At 47.7% G+C, this 21,797-nt stretch overlaps 3 protein-coding genes across 3 annotated transcripts; 2 read left to right on the top strand and 1 right to left on the bottom strand.

Moving 5' to 3' along the window:
• Positions 1-508: 508 nt before the first annotated feature.
• C7H2orf76 (chromosome 7 C2orf76 homolog) lies at positions 509-4,098 on the bottom strand. Its single transcript, XM_053471628.1, has 5 exons — positions 3,968-4,098; positions 2,883-2,933; positions 2,405-2,442; positions 1,970-2,051; positions 509-823 (listed from the first exon to the last, which is right to left on the bottom strand). Exons 1-5 carry the CDS (start codon positions 4,095-4,097, stop codon positions 747-749), a joined length of 378 nt encoding a protein of 125 aa, XP_053327603.1. The 5' UTR covers position 4,098; the 3' UTR covers positions 509-746.
• Positions 4,099-9,772: 5,674 nt separating this feature from the next.
• Positions 9,773-12,379, top strand: DBI (diazepam binding inhibitor, acyl-CoA binding protein). Its single transcript, XM_053471629.1, has 4 exons — positions 9,773-9,796; positions 11,153-11,270; positions 11,675-11,737; positions 12,218-12,379. The coding sequence occupies exons 1-4, from the start codon at positions 9,788-9,790 to the stop codon at positions 12,289-12,291; spliced, it is 264 nt and encodes an 87-aa protein (XP_053327604.1). The 5' UTR covers positions 9,773-9,787; the 3' UTR covers positions 12,292-12,379.
• Positions 12,380-14,392: 2,013 nt separating this feature from the next.
• TMEM37 (transmembrane protein 37) lies at positions 14,393-20,866 on the top strand. Its single transcript, XM_053471627.1, has 2 exons — positions 14,393-14,488; positions 20,232-20,866. The coding sequence occupies exons 1-2, from the start codon at positions 14,468-14,470 to the stop codon at positions 20,760-20,762; spliced, it is 552 nt and encodes a 183-aa protein (XP_053327602.1). The 5' UTR covers positions 14,393-14,467; the 3' UTR covers positions 20,763-20,866.
• Positions 20,867-21,797: the final 931 nt, after the last annotated feature.

The following is a 21,797-nucleotide window of genomic DNA, read 5'->3' on the forward strand; positions in this document are numbered from 1 at the left end:
CGCGGGGCTCACGGAGTCGGCACACGCGGGGCTCACGGAGTCGGCGTGTTTTCTGCATACAGTTTATTATCTCTGTGCCTTAATAAATAAAGCTGAACCGACCTTCTCTGGTGTCGGGTTTTTGAGAAGCTGCGGCCCCCTCCCCGGGGATCTGGAGTTACTGAGACCGTCGGAGGGGAATCGCCAAATACCCCCAGTATCCCCGTATTACACGCTCCCCGACACGGGTCTGTGGAACACGGTCAGAACATACACAGGGATACAGGTCCTCACACGCGTGTAACACCGGGTCGCTGCCCGCAGATCATAGCCCCATTACTGCTAATACCCAGCTGCCTGTATAATACCCCCTGTGACTGCCCTACCGCGGGGTACAAGTAGCCACACGATGACATCACGGGCCATGGGAAGGACGAATGCTGTCCAATGCAGCGTCTGCCACGACCCGCTCCGGCTTTACTCTCCCCCTCGCCAACCAAAGAGCTTAATAAAGACGGCAGAAAACACATTAAGAGTTAATAAATTTATGTTTGAAACTTAACAAAAATAAATATTTCCACACGCTAAGCACACGGTCACACGCCAGGATCACGTTCCCACAGGTCTGCGGCGTTTGTGGGTAGCAAGGCAAACGTCCCCGGAGGGTTAATGGGACGAGTGAACGAGTCGATCGGTGGCTCCCCCTGCTGGCAGCTTTCTGCGGAGCTCCGGTGTGGCACAGGCTCCGTGGGGTCAGGGGGTCCCGCTCACCACGTGCACACAGGGTGGGCTTTGTAGGCTTGGTAGTCCTGGGCACAGAAGAGCGCCACCTCGGTCTCGTGGGCTGCGGGGCAAACAGAGTTTTTATTAAAGTTAAACCGCGAATTCACGAACCCACTGCCAGCAACCCGAGAAATGCCCCCCACCCGGCCCCGGGGCAACAGAGCCACAGCGCAGCCCGATAAACGGAGAGTACAGCACGGGGGGCCAGGCAGAGAGCCACGCTCCACTTTATGAAGATTTGGTGGCCAGGGAGTAAGGGGGCATTTTAACTCTTTACCTTCCCTGCAATAGCGGGCATTCGTACCAGGATAGATCGGCGTTTCATATTACCCCAGGCGTGATATTCCCGTGTATCACGCACTCGGAGCCGTGGAAGATTTTTGCCGCCGCTCTGCATTCTCCCAAACGGCCGCCGCGAGGTGAGATGATTCATTCATGAAGCTCGAGGAATATGCAAAGCGGCTCGCAAATTGGCTTCAAACGCCGCTAATTATCCACCGGGGACTCCGGAGGCTCCAGCAGTCGCCACGATGTCACCGCAGCGGGTCACGGAGCCGATCTCTACCCCCGTGGCAGAATATTCAGCTTAACCCTTTCACCTCCCTCTTACGGGGCGCTCAGCCGGGACAAACATCAATCGAACCTCAAAATCCATCCTGCATTTTTATTCTTTTTAAAGCGGCGGCTCCACCGCGCAGGCGCCACGTTCCCCAAAGCACTGGACGAGGGCCAACAATGGCCCGAAATACCCTTCGCACGGACTTCCATACACTCCTCGGAGCTTTCTTGCGCCAGGACTACCCCAAAAACCCTCTGCGCCGCGGAACCTCACCAAATCCCAACTAAGGGCCACTGGGGCCCCTCTAACCCTTTCTGTTAAAAAAAACTAACGGTCCACGACACGATGGTAAACGCTACAGCCCTGCCGCCTGCCACGCGACACCCAAAGCAGACACCGTCTGTTACAGCACCAACTAAAAAACTGCTGCATGAGGCTCCAACATATGCTATGGCGCTGTACAACGCGTAGCGAGCTCAGTAACGCGCGCCCGGTTCCCATTAAAGAGTTCTCCTGAACTCTTTACAAGCTCCGCACAGGCGTTTCGTGGCACGTCGGCCACATCCCGGCAGCGAGCGCACTGTCCCCCCTCTCCCTCCCAGCATTTCCATAAATGTATTCCTCGCGAGGCGTCAGATGCCCCCTTACCTACGCCGGCTTCTCGCAGGGTTTGGTCTTCGTGGAGAAGCAGCTTGTTGTCGTCTTCCAAACTCACCACTAATTCATTCGTCTGCACAAAGCGAGAGATTCCGTGAAGCTCATTCCCCGCGCCGTTATCGCTCATCTACTTTAACTCTAACTTTTTTGTTTATTTTTTCAAAACTTGCGAACATTAAAGACGTAGCGGCTACTCTCGTGTCCATATAGCTCCAACGTGGCAAACCCTCACCCACGTACCCGGCCGCCGTGAGCTCACCTCTACACTCTACAGGTTAGAGCTTCTCTTTAGTTCCTGGGCTCAGCCAACGGGCTCTAGTATATAATTATATATATATCTATTCAGCATTTTAAGTTATAAAGTGCTGGTTTTGGCCACCCCCTCATTAGCAGACGACTCGTGGCCTCTCACTGTGTTTTAGGTACCTTAGATCCGTGGGCTTGGTGAATGATCTTCATGGTATCTAGAAAACAGAGGAGAAGCGTGAGGAGGAAGGACGGTTGTGGCTCAGACACCGCGAGGGTCCGGACTCTGAGTTATACCCAGAAGAAGAAGAAAGGACGTGGAAACAGACTCCATCCGCTAAAGCAAAAGCGCAACCCACGTTACTCCCCAAACTCTCCACCCCACTTCCACGTCAACCATCCTGTTCCGGATCCCAGATCTTCCACGCGGAGAATATCGGAGGCAGCAAAAGATTCCACGTTCGGCAAACACCAAACGCCTAACCGGCAACGGCTGAAAGGAGAAACCGGAGCGAGAAGCTCACCTGGAAGAGTTTACCCCCCCTCCACGTGGACCTCTGAAAGGACACGGACGGCTCACAGGTCCAGACGCCAAGAGGGACAGTCAGGGAACGAAAATACTAAAACTCCCAAATATCGGAATATACCTTCAACTCACCGTACGAGTACGTCCGAAACGGAGGCGGCAATCCTGCTCTTGTGGCAACATCTGCAAACAAATAGTTAACTCAGCGAGCCGGCCCCTGTATAATGTATAGATAAATCAGTGACCGGCCCCCTGTATAATGTATAGATAAATCAGTGACCGGCCCCCTGTATAATGTATAGATAAATCGGTGACCGGCCCCTGTTTAATGTATAGATCAATCAGTGAGCCGGCCCCTGTATAATGTATAGATAAATCAGTGACCGGCCCCTGTATAATTTATAGATCAATCAGTGACCGGCCCCCTGTATAATGTATAGTTAAATCAGTGACCGGCCCCCTGTATAATGTATAAATAAATCAGTGACCGGCCCCTGTATAATGTATAGATAAATCAGCGGCCGGCCCCTGTATAATGTATAGATAAATCAGTGACCGGCCCTGTATAATGTATAATTACATCAGTGACCGGCCCCTGTATAATGTATAGATAAATCAGTGACCGGCCCCTGTATAATGTATAGATAAATCAGTGACCGGCCCCTGTATAATGTATAGATAAATCAGTGACCGGCCCCCTGTATAATGTATAGATAAATCAGTGACCGGCCCCCCTGTATAATGTATAGATAAATCAGTGACCAGCCCCTGTATAATGTATAGATAAATCAGTGACCGGCCCCTGTATAATGTATAGATAAATCAGCGAGCCGGTCCCTGTATAATGTATAGATAAATCAGTGACCGGCCCCTGTATAATGTATAGATCAATCAGTGAGCCGGCCCCTGTATAATGTATAGATAAATCAGTGACCGGCCCCCTGTATAATGTATAGATAAATCAGTGAGACGGCCCCTGTATAATGTATAGATAAATCAGTGACCGGCCCCTGTATAATGTATAGTTAAATCAGTGACCGGCCCCTGTATAATGTATAGTTAAATCAGCTAGCACTTCCCGCAGTACGTATACATGGTACAGGGCCGGCCCAGTGTTATGAATAAGGCAGACGGGAGGTTTCTTGGTTTAGTGAATAAACTCCATGCCGTGGGCCACGCCGGTCAGGCTGTGAGTGGTAGGTGTGGGGTTACCGTACCTCTCTTCACATGCTGCAGGAACTCAGACACGCGCTGATCCAGTTTCACGTCATGGTACACGACGGGGCGGAAGTTGCGGTGCTCAAAGGAGCGAACCAATCGCACGGTGATCGTGGCGTCACGTGACATCAGAGCTGGAGGGAGACCCAGAAAAGAAACATTATAAATACAGAGAAGCGGCACGTGGCTTCCCGGCGACGCCGATCCTCCGCTACAGATGGAAATCTCCGGGAGGATAGCGGGAAGCGCTTTATCACATGTATGTCCGCGTGGCAGCACATGAATGTCCGCGTGGCAGCACATGAATGTCCGCGTGGCGTGTCCTGCCATGTCGCGAATAATAATAAATGACAACCTTGGAGCAATAAATCTCATGTTGGAGGCAACAAAGCCTGAGGCCCAGGGAGCCGGAGTGCCCGTCCCTGAGGCCCAGGGAGCCGGAGTGCCCGTCGCCGACGCCCGGGGAGCCGGAGTGCCCAGGGAGCCGGAGTGCCCGTCGCCGACGCCCGGGGAGCCAGAGTGCCCGTCGCCGACGCCCGGGGAGCCGCCGTGTCCTTTGCAGTCGTGACATATTGTGGCTGCTCCATTCCGGTTGTGACGAGGTGGCGGCGCCGGGTCCCGTGGCTCACAGCACAATCAAACTGCACTTTTTTTCACGTATTTCAGGGGTTACGGTTAGTTTGTGGTGGGGGGGGCTGAGGCCTCCCTAATACCCCCACCCTGATACCCCCCCATACTGCTTCTCTACACACTAACCTCCTCTCCTCTCCTCTCCTCATTAATCTTCTCCTCTCCCTCACTCCGGATCACGGTGGAAGCTCCGAGTCCAGGCTCTCGCGCTCCAGTTTCGCTACGGGATCCTGTTGAGACCAAATGTCCTGCAGTTCGTCGCTGCAACCACAAGACGGCGCACGTCACGGGAATGAGGCTTGGAACGCGCGTCAGAACGCCGTAAAGGTGCGCGTGCGAGTTCTGGTGTGATTGCTAGCGCACTGGGAGAGCAGCGCTAAATCCGGGCCTGGCGGGGGCAGCACTGCGCATGCACCGCCCTGGGAAACGGGGCACATGGGGTCACACCCCCCCGGGGCCCAGCAGATAGTGTGCTCAGCGCTAGAGACAGGGCCGGGGCCTTTGGCTATAAAGAAAAAAATAGGGACTTCTGGGTGAACCGTCCCTGTACACGCACACTCACCCTCACCCCGACACCATACACTCACACACACACTCACCCAACACCATACACTCACACACTCACCCAACACCATACACTCACACACACTCTCCCCAACACCATACACTCACCCCGACACCATCCAATCACTCACTCACCCCAACACCATACACTCGCACACACTCACCCCGACACCATACACTCACACACACTCACCCCGACACCATACACTCACACACACTCACCCCGACACCATACACTCACACACACTCTCCCCAACACCAAACACTCACACACACTCTCCCCAACACCATACACTCACCCCAACACCATACACTCACACACACTCTCCCCAACACCATACACTCACCCCGACACCATCCAATCACTCACTCACCCTAACACCATACACTCGCACACACTCACCCCGACACCATACACTCACACACACTCACCCCGACACCATACACTCACCCCGACACCATACACTCACACACACTCTCCCCAACACCATACACTCACCCCGACACCATCCAATCACTCACTCACCCCAACACCATACACTCGCACACACTCACCCCGACACCATACACTCACACACACTCACCCCGACACCATACACTCACACACACTCACCCCGACACCATACACTCACACACACTCTCCCCAACACCAAACACTCACACACACTCTCCCCAACACCATACACTCACCCCAACACCATACACTCACACACACTCTCCCCAACACCATACACTCACCCCGACACCATCCAATCACTCACTCACCCTAACACCATACACTCGCACACACTCACCCCGACACCATACACTCACACACACTCACCCCGACACCATACACTCACCCCGACACCATACACTCACACACACTCACCCCGCTCCTGCGCAGACTTTGCTCCTCGTACGATGACTAATCTGCAGACTGCGTCACCAGATAACCCTTCGCACTCCTTTCACTAACGTGCAGCACGAGGCACGGAGCCGCCCTGAGAGATTAAATGTCTCCTTATACCCCGCCGGACCCCGTGGCCCCTGCAGACAGAGCACCGGGGCAGTACGGTACCCCCCGCGAGATACCCCCCGGAGTCTGTGCCGGCGCGGTTACCCTCCCAGTACCAGGATTTACCCCCCGCCCCGGCGGTCCGTCCAGCACTGGCCGGGGTCTGGGTCGGCACCCGACTGCGCGGGTTTATTGTGACGTTTCCATCTTTTTATGGTTTGTTTTTGGTGACATTTCTGATGCTTTTCTGTTTTTCAGACACTCTGAAGAAATCCAGAAGACGGGGTCACAACCCATTGTACAGCGCCACGGAGTATGACAGCGATATATAAATAATAACACACGTTGTACAGCGCTGCGGAGTATGACAGCGATATATAAATAATAACACACATTGTACAGCGCCACGGAGTATGACAGCGATATATAAATAATAACACACATTGTACAGCGCTGCGGAGTATGACGGCGATATAATAATAATAATAACACATTGTACAGCGCTGCGGAGTATGATGGCGATATATAAATAATAATAACACACATTGTACAGCGCTGCGGAGTATGACGGCGATATATAAATAATAATAATAACACATTGTACAGCGCTGCGGAGTATGACGGCGATATATAAATAATAATAACACATTGTACAGCGCTGTGGAGTATGACGGCGATATATAAATAATAACACACGTTGTACAGCGCTGCGGAGTATGACGGCGATATATAAATAATAACACATTGTACAGCGCTGCAGAGTATGACGGCGATATATAAATAATAATAACACACATTGTACAGCGCTGCGGAGTATGACGGCGATATATAAATAATAATAACACACATTGTACAGCGCTGCGGAGTATGACGGTGATATATAAATAATAATAACACATTGTACAGCGCTGCGGAGTATGACGGTGATATATAAATAATAATAACACATTGTACAGCGCTGTGGAGTATGACGGCGATATATAAATAATAATAACACATTGTACAGCGCTGCGGAGTATGACGGTGATATATAAATAATAATAACACACATTGTACAGCGCTGCGGAGTATGACAGCGATATATAAATAATAATAATAACACACATTGTACAGCGCTGCGGAGTATGACGGCGATATATAAATAATAATAACACATTGTACAGCGCTGCGGAGTATGACGGCGATATATAAATAATAATAACACACATTGTACAGCGCTGCGGAGTATGACGGCGATATATAAATAATAATAACACACATTGTACAGCGCTGCGGAGTATGACGGCGATATATAAATAATAATAATAACACATTGTACAGCGCTGCGGAGTATGACGGCGATATATAAATAATAATAATAACACACATTGTACAGCGCTGCGGAGTATGACGGCGATATATAAATAATAATAATAACACTTTGTACAGCGCTGCGGAGTATGACGGCGATATATAAATAATAATAATAACACATTGTACAGCGCTGCGGAGTATGATGGCGATATATAAATAATAATAACACACATTGTACAGCGCTGCGGAGTATGACGGCGATATATATAAATAATAATAACACACATTGTACAGCGCTGCGGAGTATGACGGCGATATATAAATAATAATAACACATTGTACAGCGCTGCGGAGTATGACGGCGATATATAAATAATAATAATAACACACATTGTACAGCGCTGCGGAGTATGACGGCGATATATAAATAATAATAACACACATTGTACAGCGCTGCGGAGTATGACGGCGATATATAAATAATAATAACACATTGTACAGCGCTGCGGAGTATGACGGCGATATATAAATAATAACAACACACATTGTACAGCGCTGCGGAGTATGACGGCGATATATAAATAATAATAACACACATTGTACAGCGCTGCGGAGTATGACGGCGATATATAAATAATAATAATAACACACATTGTACAGCGCTGCGGAGTATGACGGCGATATATAAATAATAATAACACACATAGTACAGCGCTGCGGAGTATGACGGCGATATATAAATAATAACACATTGTACAGCGCTGCGGAGTATGACGGCGATATATAAATAATAACACATTGTACAGCGCTGCGGAGTATGACGGCGATATATAAATAATAATAACACATTGTACAGCGCTGCGGAGTATGACGGCGATATATAAATAATAATAACACATTGTACAGCGCTGCGGAGTATGACGGCGATATATAAATAATAACACACAATGTACAGCGCTGCGGAGTATGACGGCGATATATAAATAATAATAACACATTGTACAGCGCTGCGGAGTATAACGGCGATATATAAATAATAATAACACACATTGTACAGCGCTGCGGAGTATGACAGCGATATATAAATAATAACACACGTTGTACAGCGCTGCGGAGTATGACGGCGATATATAAATAATAATAATAACACACATTGTACAGCGCTGCGGAGTATGACGGCGATATATAAATAATAATAATAACACATTGTACAGCGCTGCGGAGTATGACGGCGATATATAAATAATAATAATAACACACATTGTACAGCGCTGCGGAGTATGACGGCGATATATAAATAATAACACACGTTGTACAGCGCTGCGGAGTATGACGGCGATATATAAATAATAACACACGTTGTACAGCGCTGCGGAGTATGACGGCGATATATAAATAATAACACACATTGTACAGCGCTGCGGAGTACGACGGCGATATATAAATAATAATAATAACACACATTGTACAGCGCTGCGGAGTATGACGGCGATATATAAATAATAATAACACACATTGTACAGCGCTGTGGAGTACGACGGCGATATATAAATAATAATAACACACATTGTACAGCGCTGCGGAGTACGACGGCGATATATAAATAATAGAACGGCGCTTCGGTAATTAAAGAGTGGAATGGATTATTGGGGGCCGGTATAATCCCCCATTACTGGATTCCAGGAAATAAAGCTTTCTTTGTGTGAAAGGGCCAGCTCTGGATATCTCCCCATCGCTACCCACCAATCACAGCCGACGTGGGGCCGGGGGCACAAGGGGCAGTCACCGATTGGAGCAGGCGTTGGCTTTATCTGACTAACAATTGCCCAAGTGCATGGATGGCAGCCAAGCCGAGGAGCCACAGCTGGGGGCATGAAAGCCAAGTTGCAGCACCGTGCTCACCGGCAGCCTGAAGACGGGGGGGGGCTTTAACCTTTCAGCTAAAAGTTTATTGGTAATAAAGTGAAATGTGGGTGACGGGCGAGCCCGGCGCTTTACATACAGGGGCAATGCAGGCAGATCTTGGCACAGCACAGAGTATACGAGGGTACACAGAGTTAATGCAGGCAGATCCTGACACAGCATCGAGTATCTGGGAGGACACACAGAGTTAATGCAGGCAGACCCTGGCACAACACCGAGTATGTCAGAGTTCCCCCTGTGTTGCAGTATCTAGCGTAACTGTGCCACCTCCAACATGGCCGGCAGACTGGGTGACGCAGCAGCAGCGACGTAATGGGGCGGGGCATGGAAGGTTAAGGGTGCTTTTCCTTGCATGTGCTCAGAGTGCATCCTGATTACAGCACAAAAGGCATCGCCCAGTCACACCAGCAGCATGTCCCAGGTACGGGGGGGGCAATGGGATACTGGGGGGTAATAAAGGGCAGTGGGGGGTATGTAGGGATTATGGGGTACTGGGGGTATGAAGGGCAGTGGAGGGTATGCAGGGATTATGGGGTACTGGGGGGTATGAAGGGCAGTGGGGGGGATGTAGGGATTATGGGGTACTGGGGGGTATGAAGGGCAGTGGGGGGGTGTAGGGATTATGGGGTACTGGGGGTATGAAGGGCAGTGGGGGGGATGTAGGGATTATGGGGTACTGGGGGTATGAAGGGCAGTGGAGAGGGTATGTAGGGATTATGGGGTACTGGGGGGTATGAAGGGCAGTGGGGGGGATGTAGGGATTATGGGGTACTGGGGGTATGAAGGGCAGTGGGGGGGTGTAGGGATTATGGGATACAGGGGGGTATGAAGGGCAGTGGGGTTTATGTAGGGTGCATGGCAGTAGGTGGTGTTGGAAATAGGGAGGGGCAGAGAATTTGCCCTCATGTGTCAGATGTGGAGGGCAGGTTTGTCATTTGCATTCCTCTTTAGTCCTTGTCCTTGTTTAGTTTGACCGGTCCATCATTGTGCCCCCTCTCTCCCCCTGATGCCCCCTCTCTCCCCCTGATGCCCCTCTTTTCTAGGAGGTCAGAATGTTTGCTGGGTATGAGGGGATTGCAGGGGTCTACAGCCCTAAAAGCCCCGATAATGTGTATAGAAACAGCAGGGAACGGCTTTATAAATTAAACGGGGTAAATAAAGTAGGGGGGGCTACCGCTCCGCTCGGTAAAGGCTGCCGTTCCTGGGTGTCGTCGTTTGGTCCGCGCTGATCGGGGCTGTGATGGGCCGGTGCCCCCCCCCACCTGTCAAACGCCCCAATATTATTATTATTAAGTAGGGGTTCGGTGTTGGGGGGTGAGATGATCCGGATCGCGTCTCATAATCCTCAGCCAGAGAAATGACGGGGGGGAGGGGGGCATCAGAGCCAAAAGACCACCAGGATGGCAAAAGGTGTTGTAATTCTTGTGCCTGTCCTGCGATAGGTTGTGTGCACTCTGATTATTCCCTGGTCAGGTAAGGGTTACAGTCTACACCAGCTGCTCAGTGCTGCCCCTGGTGGCCCCTCTCCCGGGTAACAACGGCGCGGAGCCCCCCCCTCCTGGTTAACAACAGCGCGGACCCCCCCCCCCCCGGTTAACAATGGTGCGGACCCCCCCCCCCCTCCTGGTTAACAATGGTGCGGACCCCCCCTCCTGGTTAACAATGGCGCGGACCCCTCCTCTCCCGGGTGACCCCGCCACGGACCCCCTTCTCTCCTGGGTGACACCACCACGGACCCCCCTCTCTCTGGGTAACTTTCTGCCCCTTTCTTTTGTAGGCAGATTTTGACCGAGCGGCCGAGGAGGTGAAGAAGCTGAAGGCCACGCCGGTTGACCAGGAGATGCTTGAACTGTACGCCTTGTACAAACAGGCCACCGTCGGGGACGTGAACACAGGTACACGGGGCCACTAATCTGTGGGGCCACTTTATATATTACAAGCTCTGCCGTATCCTCTGTACTGCGCTACAGAATAAATCGTAATTATTATACCCCACGTGGCAGAATCCCCCCCCCCCATTATTGGCACCCACGTGTTTTACAGACAATGAAAACCCAGATGAAGCCGCCCCTTTCAAACTAATCTGACTCGTGGCCCCCGTGTACCGTGGCGGGTCCTGCGCAACGCGTCGTTTCCACGGCACCAACAGCAAAATGAACTGGGCTTTATATAAAGTCAAGTTTTCTCTTAAAACCACGTAACGCTTTATTATCAGGGGCCCCCACGTGTGGCATCACCGCGTGGCACCCGTTTCACGTAATACTCTGAATGTAATCCGCTCTCCTGATTTACTCTCCAGAGCGGCCGGGAATGTTCGACTTCAAAGGAAAAGCCAAGTGGGACGCGTGGTCAGCGAAGAAAGGTAAGGAGGGTATATAATGGTACCGAGTACCACGGGCAGCGGAAGGAATGTATATAACAGCCCCACAGGCAGCGGAAGGAGGGTATATAACAGTACCACGGGCAGCGGAAGGAGGGTATATAACAGCCCCACAGGCCGTGGAAGGAGGGTATATAACAGCCCCACAGGCAGCGGAAGGAGGGTATATAACAGTACCACGGGCAGCGGAAGGAGGGTATATAACAGTCTCGAGTACCACGGGCAGTGAGGCGCATGATAAACTTATTACTTGCGGGGAACACGTGAAGTGTGTGGCTCGCGGTGAGGCGTTCTCCGGCTCAGGCATAGTTACACGTGGCTGCCCAGCGCTCGCCCTGAGACGCACAGACCGGGATAAATTCTCAGTGGATTCACTGTTCGTGTCCTGTGCTCGTGGGGCATCTTCCTCGATGCTGTGGGTAAGGGCCCCTCCCGTTAACCCTTTCCTTGCGCTCTCCACAGGAGTCTCTAAGGAAGACGCGATGGGGCAGTACATCAAATTCGTGGATGATCTTAAAGCAAAGTATGGCTGCTAGACGGCAGAGATCTGCCACGCGTGAAACGGTTAATATCACTGCAGTTTGTGGACAACAGGAAACAATAAACTCGTTCTTTCTGTCTGTGGCTCCGTGTCTCAGAAATCCTCTTCCTGTAAATGCGTTTTTAGGAAGTAACCGGAATCCGACGCTTCGCCTGCACACACGCGCACGCACGCACACTATCTCTCTCGCGCGCTCTCTGTCTCTCTCTGGCCTGCTCTCTCTCGCGCGCGCTCTCTCTCGCGCTCTCTCTCGCGCTCTCTCTCGCGCTCTCGCCTTCTCTCGTGCTCTCAATAGTAAGCATACAGATGCGGTAATTCCGAGAAATCTTTGAGCCACGAAACCTGATTATTTGATATAAATTGGATTTTCTTTACATTTTTATTAATTATTATAACTGCGATCTCGCCGCCAACCCCTGTAACCAGAGGCCGCTCCGGCTGAGGGTGCTGGGTGTCAGGGAGCAGTTTTATAGAGGGATGCCTTAGGATGCAGCCTGTGGGGGGTGCTGTGCGGGACTCTTTCCCCCCGATGTCTGGGGTTGGGGGGTATTTGATTTCTGGATGCGGATCGCGGGACCCGGAACCGAAGAAAACATAAAGGATCCCGAAATCTCGAGACCCCCAACGCTTCGACTCCGATGATTGGCCAAATAACATACAACAGGACATGAATTTATACATCGGGGTATCACAGCCCTCCAGTGCCCCGAAATATATATCGGCAGCAGGGGGTAATATATATATATCAGCAGCAGGGGGTAATATATATATATATCGGCAGCAGGGGGTAATATATATATATATCTATCGGCAGCAGGGGATAATATATATATACATCGGCAGCAGGGGGTAATATATATATATATCTATCGGCAGCAGGGGATAATATATATATACATCGGCAGCAGGGGGTAATATATATATATCAGCAGCAGGGGGTAATATATATATCGGCAGCAGGGGGTAATATATATATATTGGCAGCAGGGGGTAATATATATATATATCTATCGGCAGCAGGGTTTAGTATATATATATATCGGCAGCAGGGGGTAATATATATATATATCTATCGGCAGCAGGGGATAATATATATATACATCGGCAGCAGGGGGTAATATATATATATATTGGCAGCAGGGGGTAATATATATATATATATCTATCGGCAGCAGGGGATAATATATATATACATCGGCAGCAGGGGGTAATATATATATATCAGCAGCAGGGGGTAATATATATATCGGCAGCAGGGGGTAATATATATATATATCGGCAGCAGCGGGTAATATATATATATATCGGCAGCAGGGGGTAATATATATATATATCGGCAGCAGGGGGTAATATATATATATATCTATCGGCAGCAGGGGATAATATATATATACATCGGCAGCAGGGGATAATATATATATATTGGCAGCAGGGGGTAATATATATATATATCTATCGGCAGCAGGGGATAATATATATATATTGGCAGCAGGGGGTAATATATATATACATCGGCAGCAGGGGGTAATATATATATATATCTATCGGCAGCAGGGGGTAATATATATATATATAGGTATATATATCGGCAGCAGGGTTTAGTATATATATATATATCGGCAGCAGGGGGTAGTATATATATATATCGGCAGCAGGGGGTAATATATATATATATATATCGGCAGCAGGGGCTAATATATACATATATATATATATCGGCAGCGGGGGGTAGTCTATATATATATCTATCGGCAGCAGGGGGTAATATATATATATACATATCGGCAGCAGGGGGTAATATATATATATATATATATATGCATCAACAGCAGGGGGTAATATATATATATATATATCGGCAGCAGGGGGTAGTATATATATATATCTATCGGCAGCAGGGGGTAATGTATATATATATATATATATATATATATATAAGCAGCAGGGGGTAATATATATATCGGCAGCAGGGGGTAATATATATATCTATTGGCAGCAGGGTCTGCTCTCCTAGCTCTCCCCAGCCCCGTTCCAGCTCTCCCCGCCTGCCCCTCTCCCCCCTCCCTGGGCTGTTTGCTGATTCAGCGAGTCTCTCCCAGAATAATCTTCTCAGGGCGAGCGTTTTGTTTTTCTGCCCCGCGCAGGACTTTACCCTCAGCCGTTACACGGACATGACAGCCATCACGGTGCAGGTAACACGGCTACCCGATTCTACCCCAGTGGTGCAAATCCCTACCCCAGATAGTCAGGGCCGGCACAGGTCAGGGGCAGCTGGCAGTCTTGGGGGGATCTGCCCCAAACCCCCCCTCTCTCTGCGGGCGGCCGGGGCTCTTTACTCGGACAAAACGCTTTACTGTGGATTCTTTCCGGGGCAGTTTTTAGACGTTTTGCCCCCGCAGAGAGGGGAACCCTTGGGGTCTGTGCAGGGATTGTGAATGTTAACCCTTCTGGTGCTGTAGGGGTCAAAGGTGGGAACCTCAGCGATAGGAGGGGCAGTTACCGTACACCCTGTTCTTATTATTTATATATCGCCGTCATACTCCGCAGCGCTGTACAATGTGTGTTATTATTATTATTTATATATCGCCGTCATACTCCGCAGCGCTGTACAATGTGTGTTATTATTTATATATCGCCGTCATACTCCGCAGCACTGTACAATGTGTTATTATTATTTATATATCTCCGTCATACTCCGCAGCGCTGTACAATGTGTGTTATTATTATTTATATATCGCCGTCATACTCCGCAGCGCTGTACAATGTGTTATTATTATTTATATATCGCCGTCATACTCCGCAGCGCTGTACAATGTGTTATTATTATTTATATATCGCCGTCATACTCCGCAGCGCTGTACAATGTGTGTTATTATTATTTATATATCGCCGTCATACTCCGCAGCGCTGTACAATGTGTGTTATTATTATTTATATATCGCCGTCATACTCCGCAGCGCTGTACAATGTGTGTTATTATTATTTATATATCGCCGTCATACTCCGCAGCGCTGTACAATGTGTTATTATTATTTATATATCGCCGTCATACTCCGCAGCGCTGTACAATGTGTGTTATTATTTATATATCGCCGCCATACTCCGCAGCGCTGTACAATGTGTGTTATTATTATTATTTATATATCGCTGTCATACTCCGCAGCGCTGTACAATGTGTGTTATTATTATTTATATATCGCCGTCATACTCCGCAGCGCTGTACAATGTGTTATTATTATTATTTATATATCGCCGTCATACTCCGCAGCGCTGTACAATGTGTGTTATTATTATTATTTATATATCGCCGTCATACTCCGCAGCGCTGTACAATGTGTTATTATTATTTATATATCACCGTCATACTCCGCAGCGCTGTACAATGTGTTATTATTATTTATATATCGCCGTCATACTCCACAGCGCTGTACAATGTGTGTTATTATTATTTATATATCGCCGTCATACTCCGCAGCGCTGTACAATGTGTTATTATTATTTATATATCGCTGTCATACTCCGCAGCGCTGTACAATGTGTGTTATTATTATTTATATATCGCCGTCATACTCCGCAGCGCTGTACAATGTGTTATTATTATTTATATATCGCCGTCATACTCCGCAGCGCTGTACAATGTGTTATTATTATTTATATATCGCCGTCATACTCCGCAGCGCTGTACAATGTGTGTTATTATTATTTATATATCGCCGTCATACTCCGCAGCGCTGTACAATGTGTGTTATTATTATTTATATATCGCCGCCATACTCCGCAGCGCTGTACAATGTGTTATTATTATTTATATATCGCCGTCATACTCCGCAGCGCTGTACAATGTGTGTTATTATTTATATATCGCCGTCATACTCCGCAGCGCTGTACAATGTGTGTTGTTATTATTTATATATCGCCGTCATACTCCGCAGCGCTGTACAATGTGTTATTATTATTTATATATCGCCGTCATACTCCGCAGCGCTGTACAATGTGTGTTATTATTATTTATATATCGCCGTCATACTCCGCAGCGCTGTACAATGTGTTATTATTATTTATATATCGCCGTCATACTCCGCAGCGCTGTACAATGTGTTATTATTATTTATATATCGCCGTCATACTCCGCAGCGCTGTACAATGTGTGTTGTTATTATTTATATATCGCCGTCATACTCCGCAGCGCTGTACAATGTGTTATTATTATTTATATATCGCCGTCATACTCCGCAGCGCTGTACAATGTGTTATTATTGTTATTATTTATATATCGCCGTCATACTCCGCAGCGCTGTACAATGTGTTATTATAATTTATATATCGCCGTCATACTCCGCAGCGCTGTACAATGTGTGTTATTATTATTTATATATCGCCGTCATACTCCGCAGCGCTGTACAATGTGTTATTATTATTTATATATCGCCGTCATACTCCGCAGCGCTGTACAATGTGTTATTATTATTTATATATCGCCGTCATACTCCGCAGCGCTGTACAATGTGTGTTATTATTTATATATCACCGTCATACTCCGCAGCGCTGTACAATGTGTGTTATTATTATTTATATATCGCCGTCATACTCCGCAGCGCTGTACAATGTGTGTTATTATTATTTATATATCGCCGTCATACTCCGCAGCGCTGTACAATGTGTGTTATTATTATTTATATATCGCCGTCATACTCCGCAGCGCTGTACAATGTGTTATTATTATTTATATATCGCCGTCATACTCCGCAGCGCTGTACAATGTGTTATTATTATTATTTATATATCGCCGTCATACTCCGCAGCGCTGTACAATGTGTTATTATTATTATTTATATATCGCCGTCATACTCCGCAGCGCTGTACAATGTGTGTTATTATTATTATTTATATATCGCCGTCATACTCCGCAGCGCTGTACAATGTGTGTTATTATTATTTATATATCGCCGTCATACTCCGCAGCGCTGTACAATGTGTTATTATTATTTATATATCACCGTCATACTCCGCAGCGCTGTACAATGTGTGTTATTATTATTTATATATCGCCATCATACTCCGCAGCGCTGTACAATGTGTGTTATTATTATTAGTGATTTATATATCGCCGTCATACTCCGCAGCGCTGTACAATGTGTTATTATTTATATATCGCCGTCATACTCCGCAGCGCTGTACAATGTGTTATTATTATTTATATATCGCTGTCATACTCCGCAGCGCTGTACAATGTGTGTTATTATTATTTATATATCGCCGTCATACTCCGCAGCGCTGTACAATGTGTGTTATTATTTATATATCGCCGCCATACTCCGTAGTGCTGTACAATGTGTGTTATTATTATTTATATATCGCCGTCATACTCCGCAGCGCTGTACAATGTGTGTTATTATTATTATTTATATATCGCTGTCATACTCCGCAGCGCTGTACAATGTGTTATTATTATTATTTATATATCGCCGTCATACTCCGCAGCGCTGTACAATGTGTGTTATTATTATTATTTATATATCACCGTCATACTCCGCAGCGCTGTACAATGTGTTATTATTATTTATATATCGCTGTCATACTCCGCAGCGCTGTACAATGTGTGTTATTATTATTTATATATCGCCGTCATACTCCGCAGCGCTGTACAATGTGTGTTATTATTATTATTATATATATCGCCGTCATACTCCGCAGCGCTGTACAATGTGTTATTATTATTTATATATCGCCGTCATACTCCGCAGCGCTGTACAATGTGTGTTATTATTATTTATATATCGCCGTCATACTCCGCAGCGCTGTACAATGTGTGTTGTTATTATTTATATATCGCCGTCATACTCCGCAGCGCTGTACAATGTGTTATTATTATTTATATATCGCCGTCATACTCCGCAGCGCTGTACAATGTGTTATTATTATTTATATATCGCCGTCATACTCCGCAGCGCTGTACAATGTGTTATTATTGTTATTATTTATATATCGCCGTTATACTCCGCAGCGCTGTACAATGTGTGTTATTATAATTTATATATCGCCGTCATACTCCGCAGCGCTGTACAATGTGTGTTATTATTATTTATATATCGCCGTCATACTCCGCAGCGCTGTACAATGTGTTATTATTATTTATATATCGCCGTCATACTCCGCAGCGCTGTACAATGTGTTATTATTATTTATATATCGCCGTCATACTCCGCAGCGCTGTACAATGTGTGTTATTATTATTTATATATCGCCGTCATACTCCGCAGCGCTGTACAATGTGTGTTATTATTATTTATATATCGCCGTCATACTCCGCAGCGCTGTACAATGTGTGTTATTATTATTATTTATATATCGCCGTCATACTCCGCAGCGCTGTACAATGTGTGTTATTATTATTATTTATATATCGCCGTCATACTCCGCAGCGCTGTACAATGTGTGTTATTATTATTTATATATCGCCGTTATACTCCGCAGCGCTGTACAATGTGTGTTATTATTATTTATATATCGCCGTCATACTCCGCAGCGCTGTACAATGTGTGTTATTATTATTTATATATCGCCGTCATACTCCGCAGCGCTGTACAATGTGTGTTATTATTATTTATATATCGCTGTCATACTCCGCAGCGCTGTACAATGTGTGTTATTATTATTTATATATCGCCTTCATACTCCGCAGCGCTGTACAATGTGTTATTATTATTTATATATCGCCGTCATACTCCGCAGCGCTGTACAATGTGTGTTATTATTATTTATATATCGCCGTCATACTCCGCAGCGCTGTACAATGTGTGTTTTTATTATTATTTATATATCGCCGTCATACTCCGCAGCGCTGTACAATGTGTGTTATTATTATTTATATATCGCCGTCATACTCCGCAGCGCTGTACAATGTGTGTTATTATTATTTATATATCGGCGTCATACTCCGCAGCGCTGTACAATGTGTGTTATTATTATTTATATATCGCTGTCATACTCCGCAGCGCTGTACAATGCGTGTTATTATTATTTATATATCGCCGTCATACTCCGCAGCGCTGTACAATGTGTTATTATTATTATTTATATATCGCTGTCATACTCCGCAGCGCTGTACAATGTGTGTTATTATTTATATATCGCCGTCATACTCCGCAGCGCTGTACAATGTGTGTTATTGTTATTTATATATCGCCGTCATACTCCGCAGCGCTGTACAATGGGGTATGATAGAGAAGATTCCGCATCAGCAGTTTACAGACCTGTTTTTGTTCTCTCTATCACGTCCGCCGCGTAACGATAAGACTGACAACCAATGAGCTTCTGTCGTGTCGTTTGCTGTAAAATGTTATTGGCATTAACTCTTTTGCTGCTGGGTGACTGCGCCGGTTTCTTGCTGCGTGAGGTCAGAGGTCGCGGGGAGAACGGGTTGTTTTTCTGAAACGCGCAGGAAGCTCCGGGGATTTAAACTCAAAAACAAAACTAATCCCGGTTCGGCCGCTAATCGTTAAATCCGCGGCCGCTCCGGAATTTTAACCACAAACCTCGGTGTTTTGATGTTTGTTAGCAGAGCAGACGAGAGCGGCGCAGGGGTAGTGGGTACAGGTTAAGGTGACCCAGTGTCTGCTTGGTGATTCCGGTCCTCGGAAAACCCTTTCAGCCTAAAAGGGAATTGGTTTAAAATATTTCTACCGGCAGCGACCCGGCATTACTTTGTATAACGGCGCCGAGTCCGCCAGCGACACCACGCGTGGCTTCCCGTTACTGTGAATGCTAGAAGATGTCGGTTTTAATGGTAATTTTTCATTCTCCCCTGTTGTGACCGCGCCACGGCATCTGCTGGCGCTATATAAACACGTCACATGGAGACGCGGCCTTTTCGGGGTTAAGGAACTGCTTTTCTGTCGATTTTCTGTCGCTAATTCCCGTGGTCTCTTTCTGCAGGTGACCAAGGCCACACGGCCACGACTTCCCTCCAAGATGTTCTTCGAGACGTTTCTGCGCGTTCTCATCACGCTCAGCGCCGCCATGTCCGTGGTCCTCTCCTCCATCTCCGTCTGCGATGGCCAGTGGCTCTCGGCCCCCAGGGACAGGCTCTTTGGTCTGTGGGACGTCTGCAGGACGGGTACGGAACCTCCGTGCGACGCCGAGCTGGCCGGCCTGACTCGTGGCATGGTGGTGGTCCGCACTTCCGTGTCCTTGGCCGTGGTGGTGGCCATCTTTGGCCTGGAGCTGCTGATGGTCTCCCAGCTGTGTGACGACGGTCACTCCCGGAGGAAGTGGGGCCTGGGATCTGTGCTGCTCCTCATCGCCTTCTTCCTGTCGTCCACGGGGACGCTGATTTACGTGGCACTCCTCAGAGAGTACATCCTGCGCAGCGCCTTCAGCCTCACCTTCTGCTGCCAGTTCCTGGGGGTCTTCCTGTTTTTCCTGAATGGGATTAGTGGCCTTTATTTCAACCACCTGACTCTTTGAACCAAAGAAACGTGGAACGTGGGGGGCCGGAAATTTGCACTGACATTAATAATTATTCCGTGGCCCCCGACCGTCCTTACATTTTGACTTTAACCCTTTGCTGTTTGGGTGGGTGGGAGAGCGCACAGGGTGGAGAGGTGCCTTTGAATGACGGGGGGGGGAACCCAGCGGGGATCCCGTAAAAATTCTGCACCACGCGGACCAATCAGCGAACAGCGTCCAAGCGCTGGAAACCCCGTAACGTTTGCCGGCTGGACACCCAGCACCGACGGGGTTAACCGTTAATGAGGGACGTTTGATTAATGAGAAAAGCTCTAATTAACGATCATTACGTGGTTATTACTCGTGGCTCCGTTATAACGCCAGCTGATTGATTCTTTACATTTTTTTGGATTAAAGATTTATATTTTCTGGGAAAACAAATAAAACCAAATTTACAGCCGGTGGGGGGGGGGATTGCCAGACTCGTGAGCGGCGCATCCTGAAGCCTCTCACCAGATTACAAAGATCCAGAGCAGGAGCGTGGCCCCTGGCTGCGTGTATCAGACCCCGATATCAATCCGAATTAACCCCGGACGCGATGAATGTGCCCCCCGGATCAGGGTCCCGGTCTTTATCCCCCCCCGTGTGCAGGTTGTTTATATGCGTTTGAAGCATTTAGCGCCCCCTATAGCCGACCTTCATACCGGAGACCGCTGGGGGGGGGGGCTGACTGGTTTGGGGGCAGGGATATGTTAGCGTGAGTGTGTGTGTCAGTGTATGGTGTTAGTGTGAGTGCGTGTCAGTGTATGGTGTGAGTGTGTGTGTCAGTGTATAGTGTGAGTGTGTGTCAGTGTATGGTATGAGTGTGTGTCAGTGTATGGTGTTAGTGTGTGTCAGTGTATGGTGTGAGTGTGTGTGTCGGTGTGAGTGTGTGTCAGTGTATGGTGTGAGTGTGTGTCGGTGTGAGTGTGTGTCAGTGTATGGTGTGAGTATGTGTCACCGTATTGTGTGAGTGTGAGTCACCGTATGGTGTGAGTGTCAGGGGTATATGCT

This window comes from Spea bombifrons, chromosome 7 (assembly GCF_027358695.1).
Source record: "Spea bombifrons isolate aSpeBom1 chromosome 7, aSpeBom1.2.pri, whole genome shotgun sequence".
NCBI lineage: Eukaryota > Metazoa > Chordata > Amphibia > Anura > Pelobatidae > Spea > Spea bombifrons.

Coding starts and splice junctions, on each gene's coding strand:
- C7H2orf76 (XM_053471628.1), bottom strand. CDS start 4,097: ATGTCACGTGACGCCACGATCACCGTGCGATTGGTTCGCTCCTTTGAG. Junction 2,443..2,882: donor GTTTCGGACGTACTCGTACG/GTGAGTTGAAGG, acceptor TCTGTTTTCTAG/ATACCATGAAGATCATTCAC. Junction 824..1,969: donor CCTGCGAGAAGCCGGCGTAG/GTAAGGGGGCAT, acceptor TTTGCCCCGCAG/CCCACGAGACCGAGGTGGCG.
- DBI (XM_053471629.1), top strand. Junction 11,271..11,674: donor CGTCGGGGACGTGAACACAG/GTACACGGGGCC, acceptor TTTACTCTCCAG/AGCGGCCGGGAATGTTCGAC. Junction 11,738..12,217: donor CGCGTGGTCAGCGAAGAAAG/GTAAGGAGGGTA, acceptor CGCTCTCCACAG/GAGTCTCTAAGGAAGACGCG.
- TMEM37 (XM_053471627.1), top strand. CDS start 14,468: ATGACAGCCATCACGGTGCAG. Junction 14,489..20,231: donor TGACAGCCATCACGGTGCAG/GTAACACGGCTA, acceptor CTCTTTCTGCAG/GTGACCAAGGCCACACGGCC.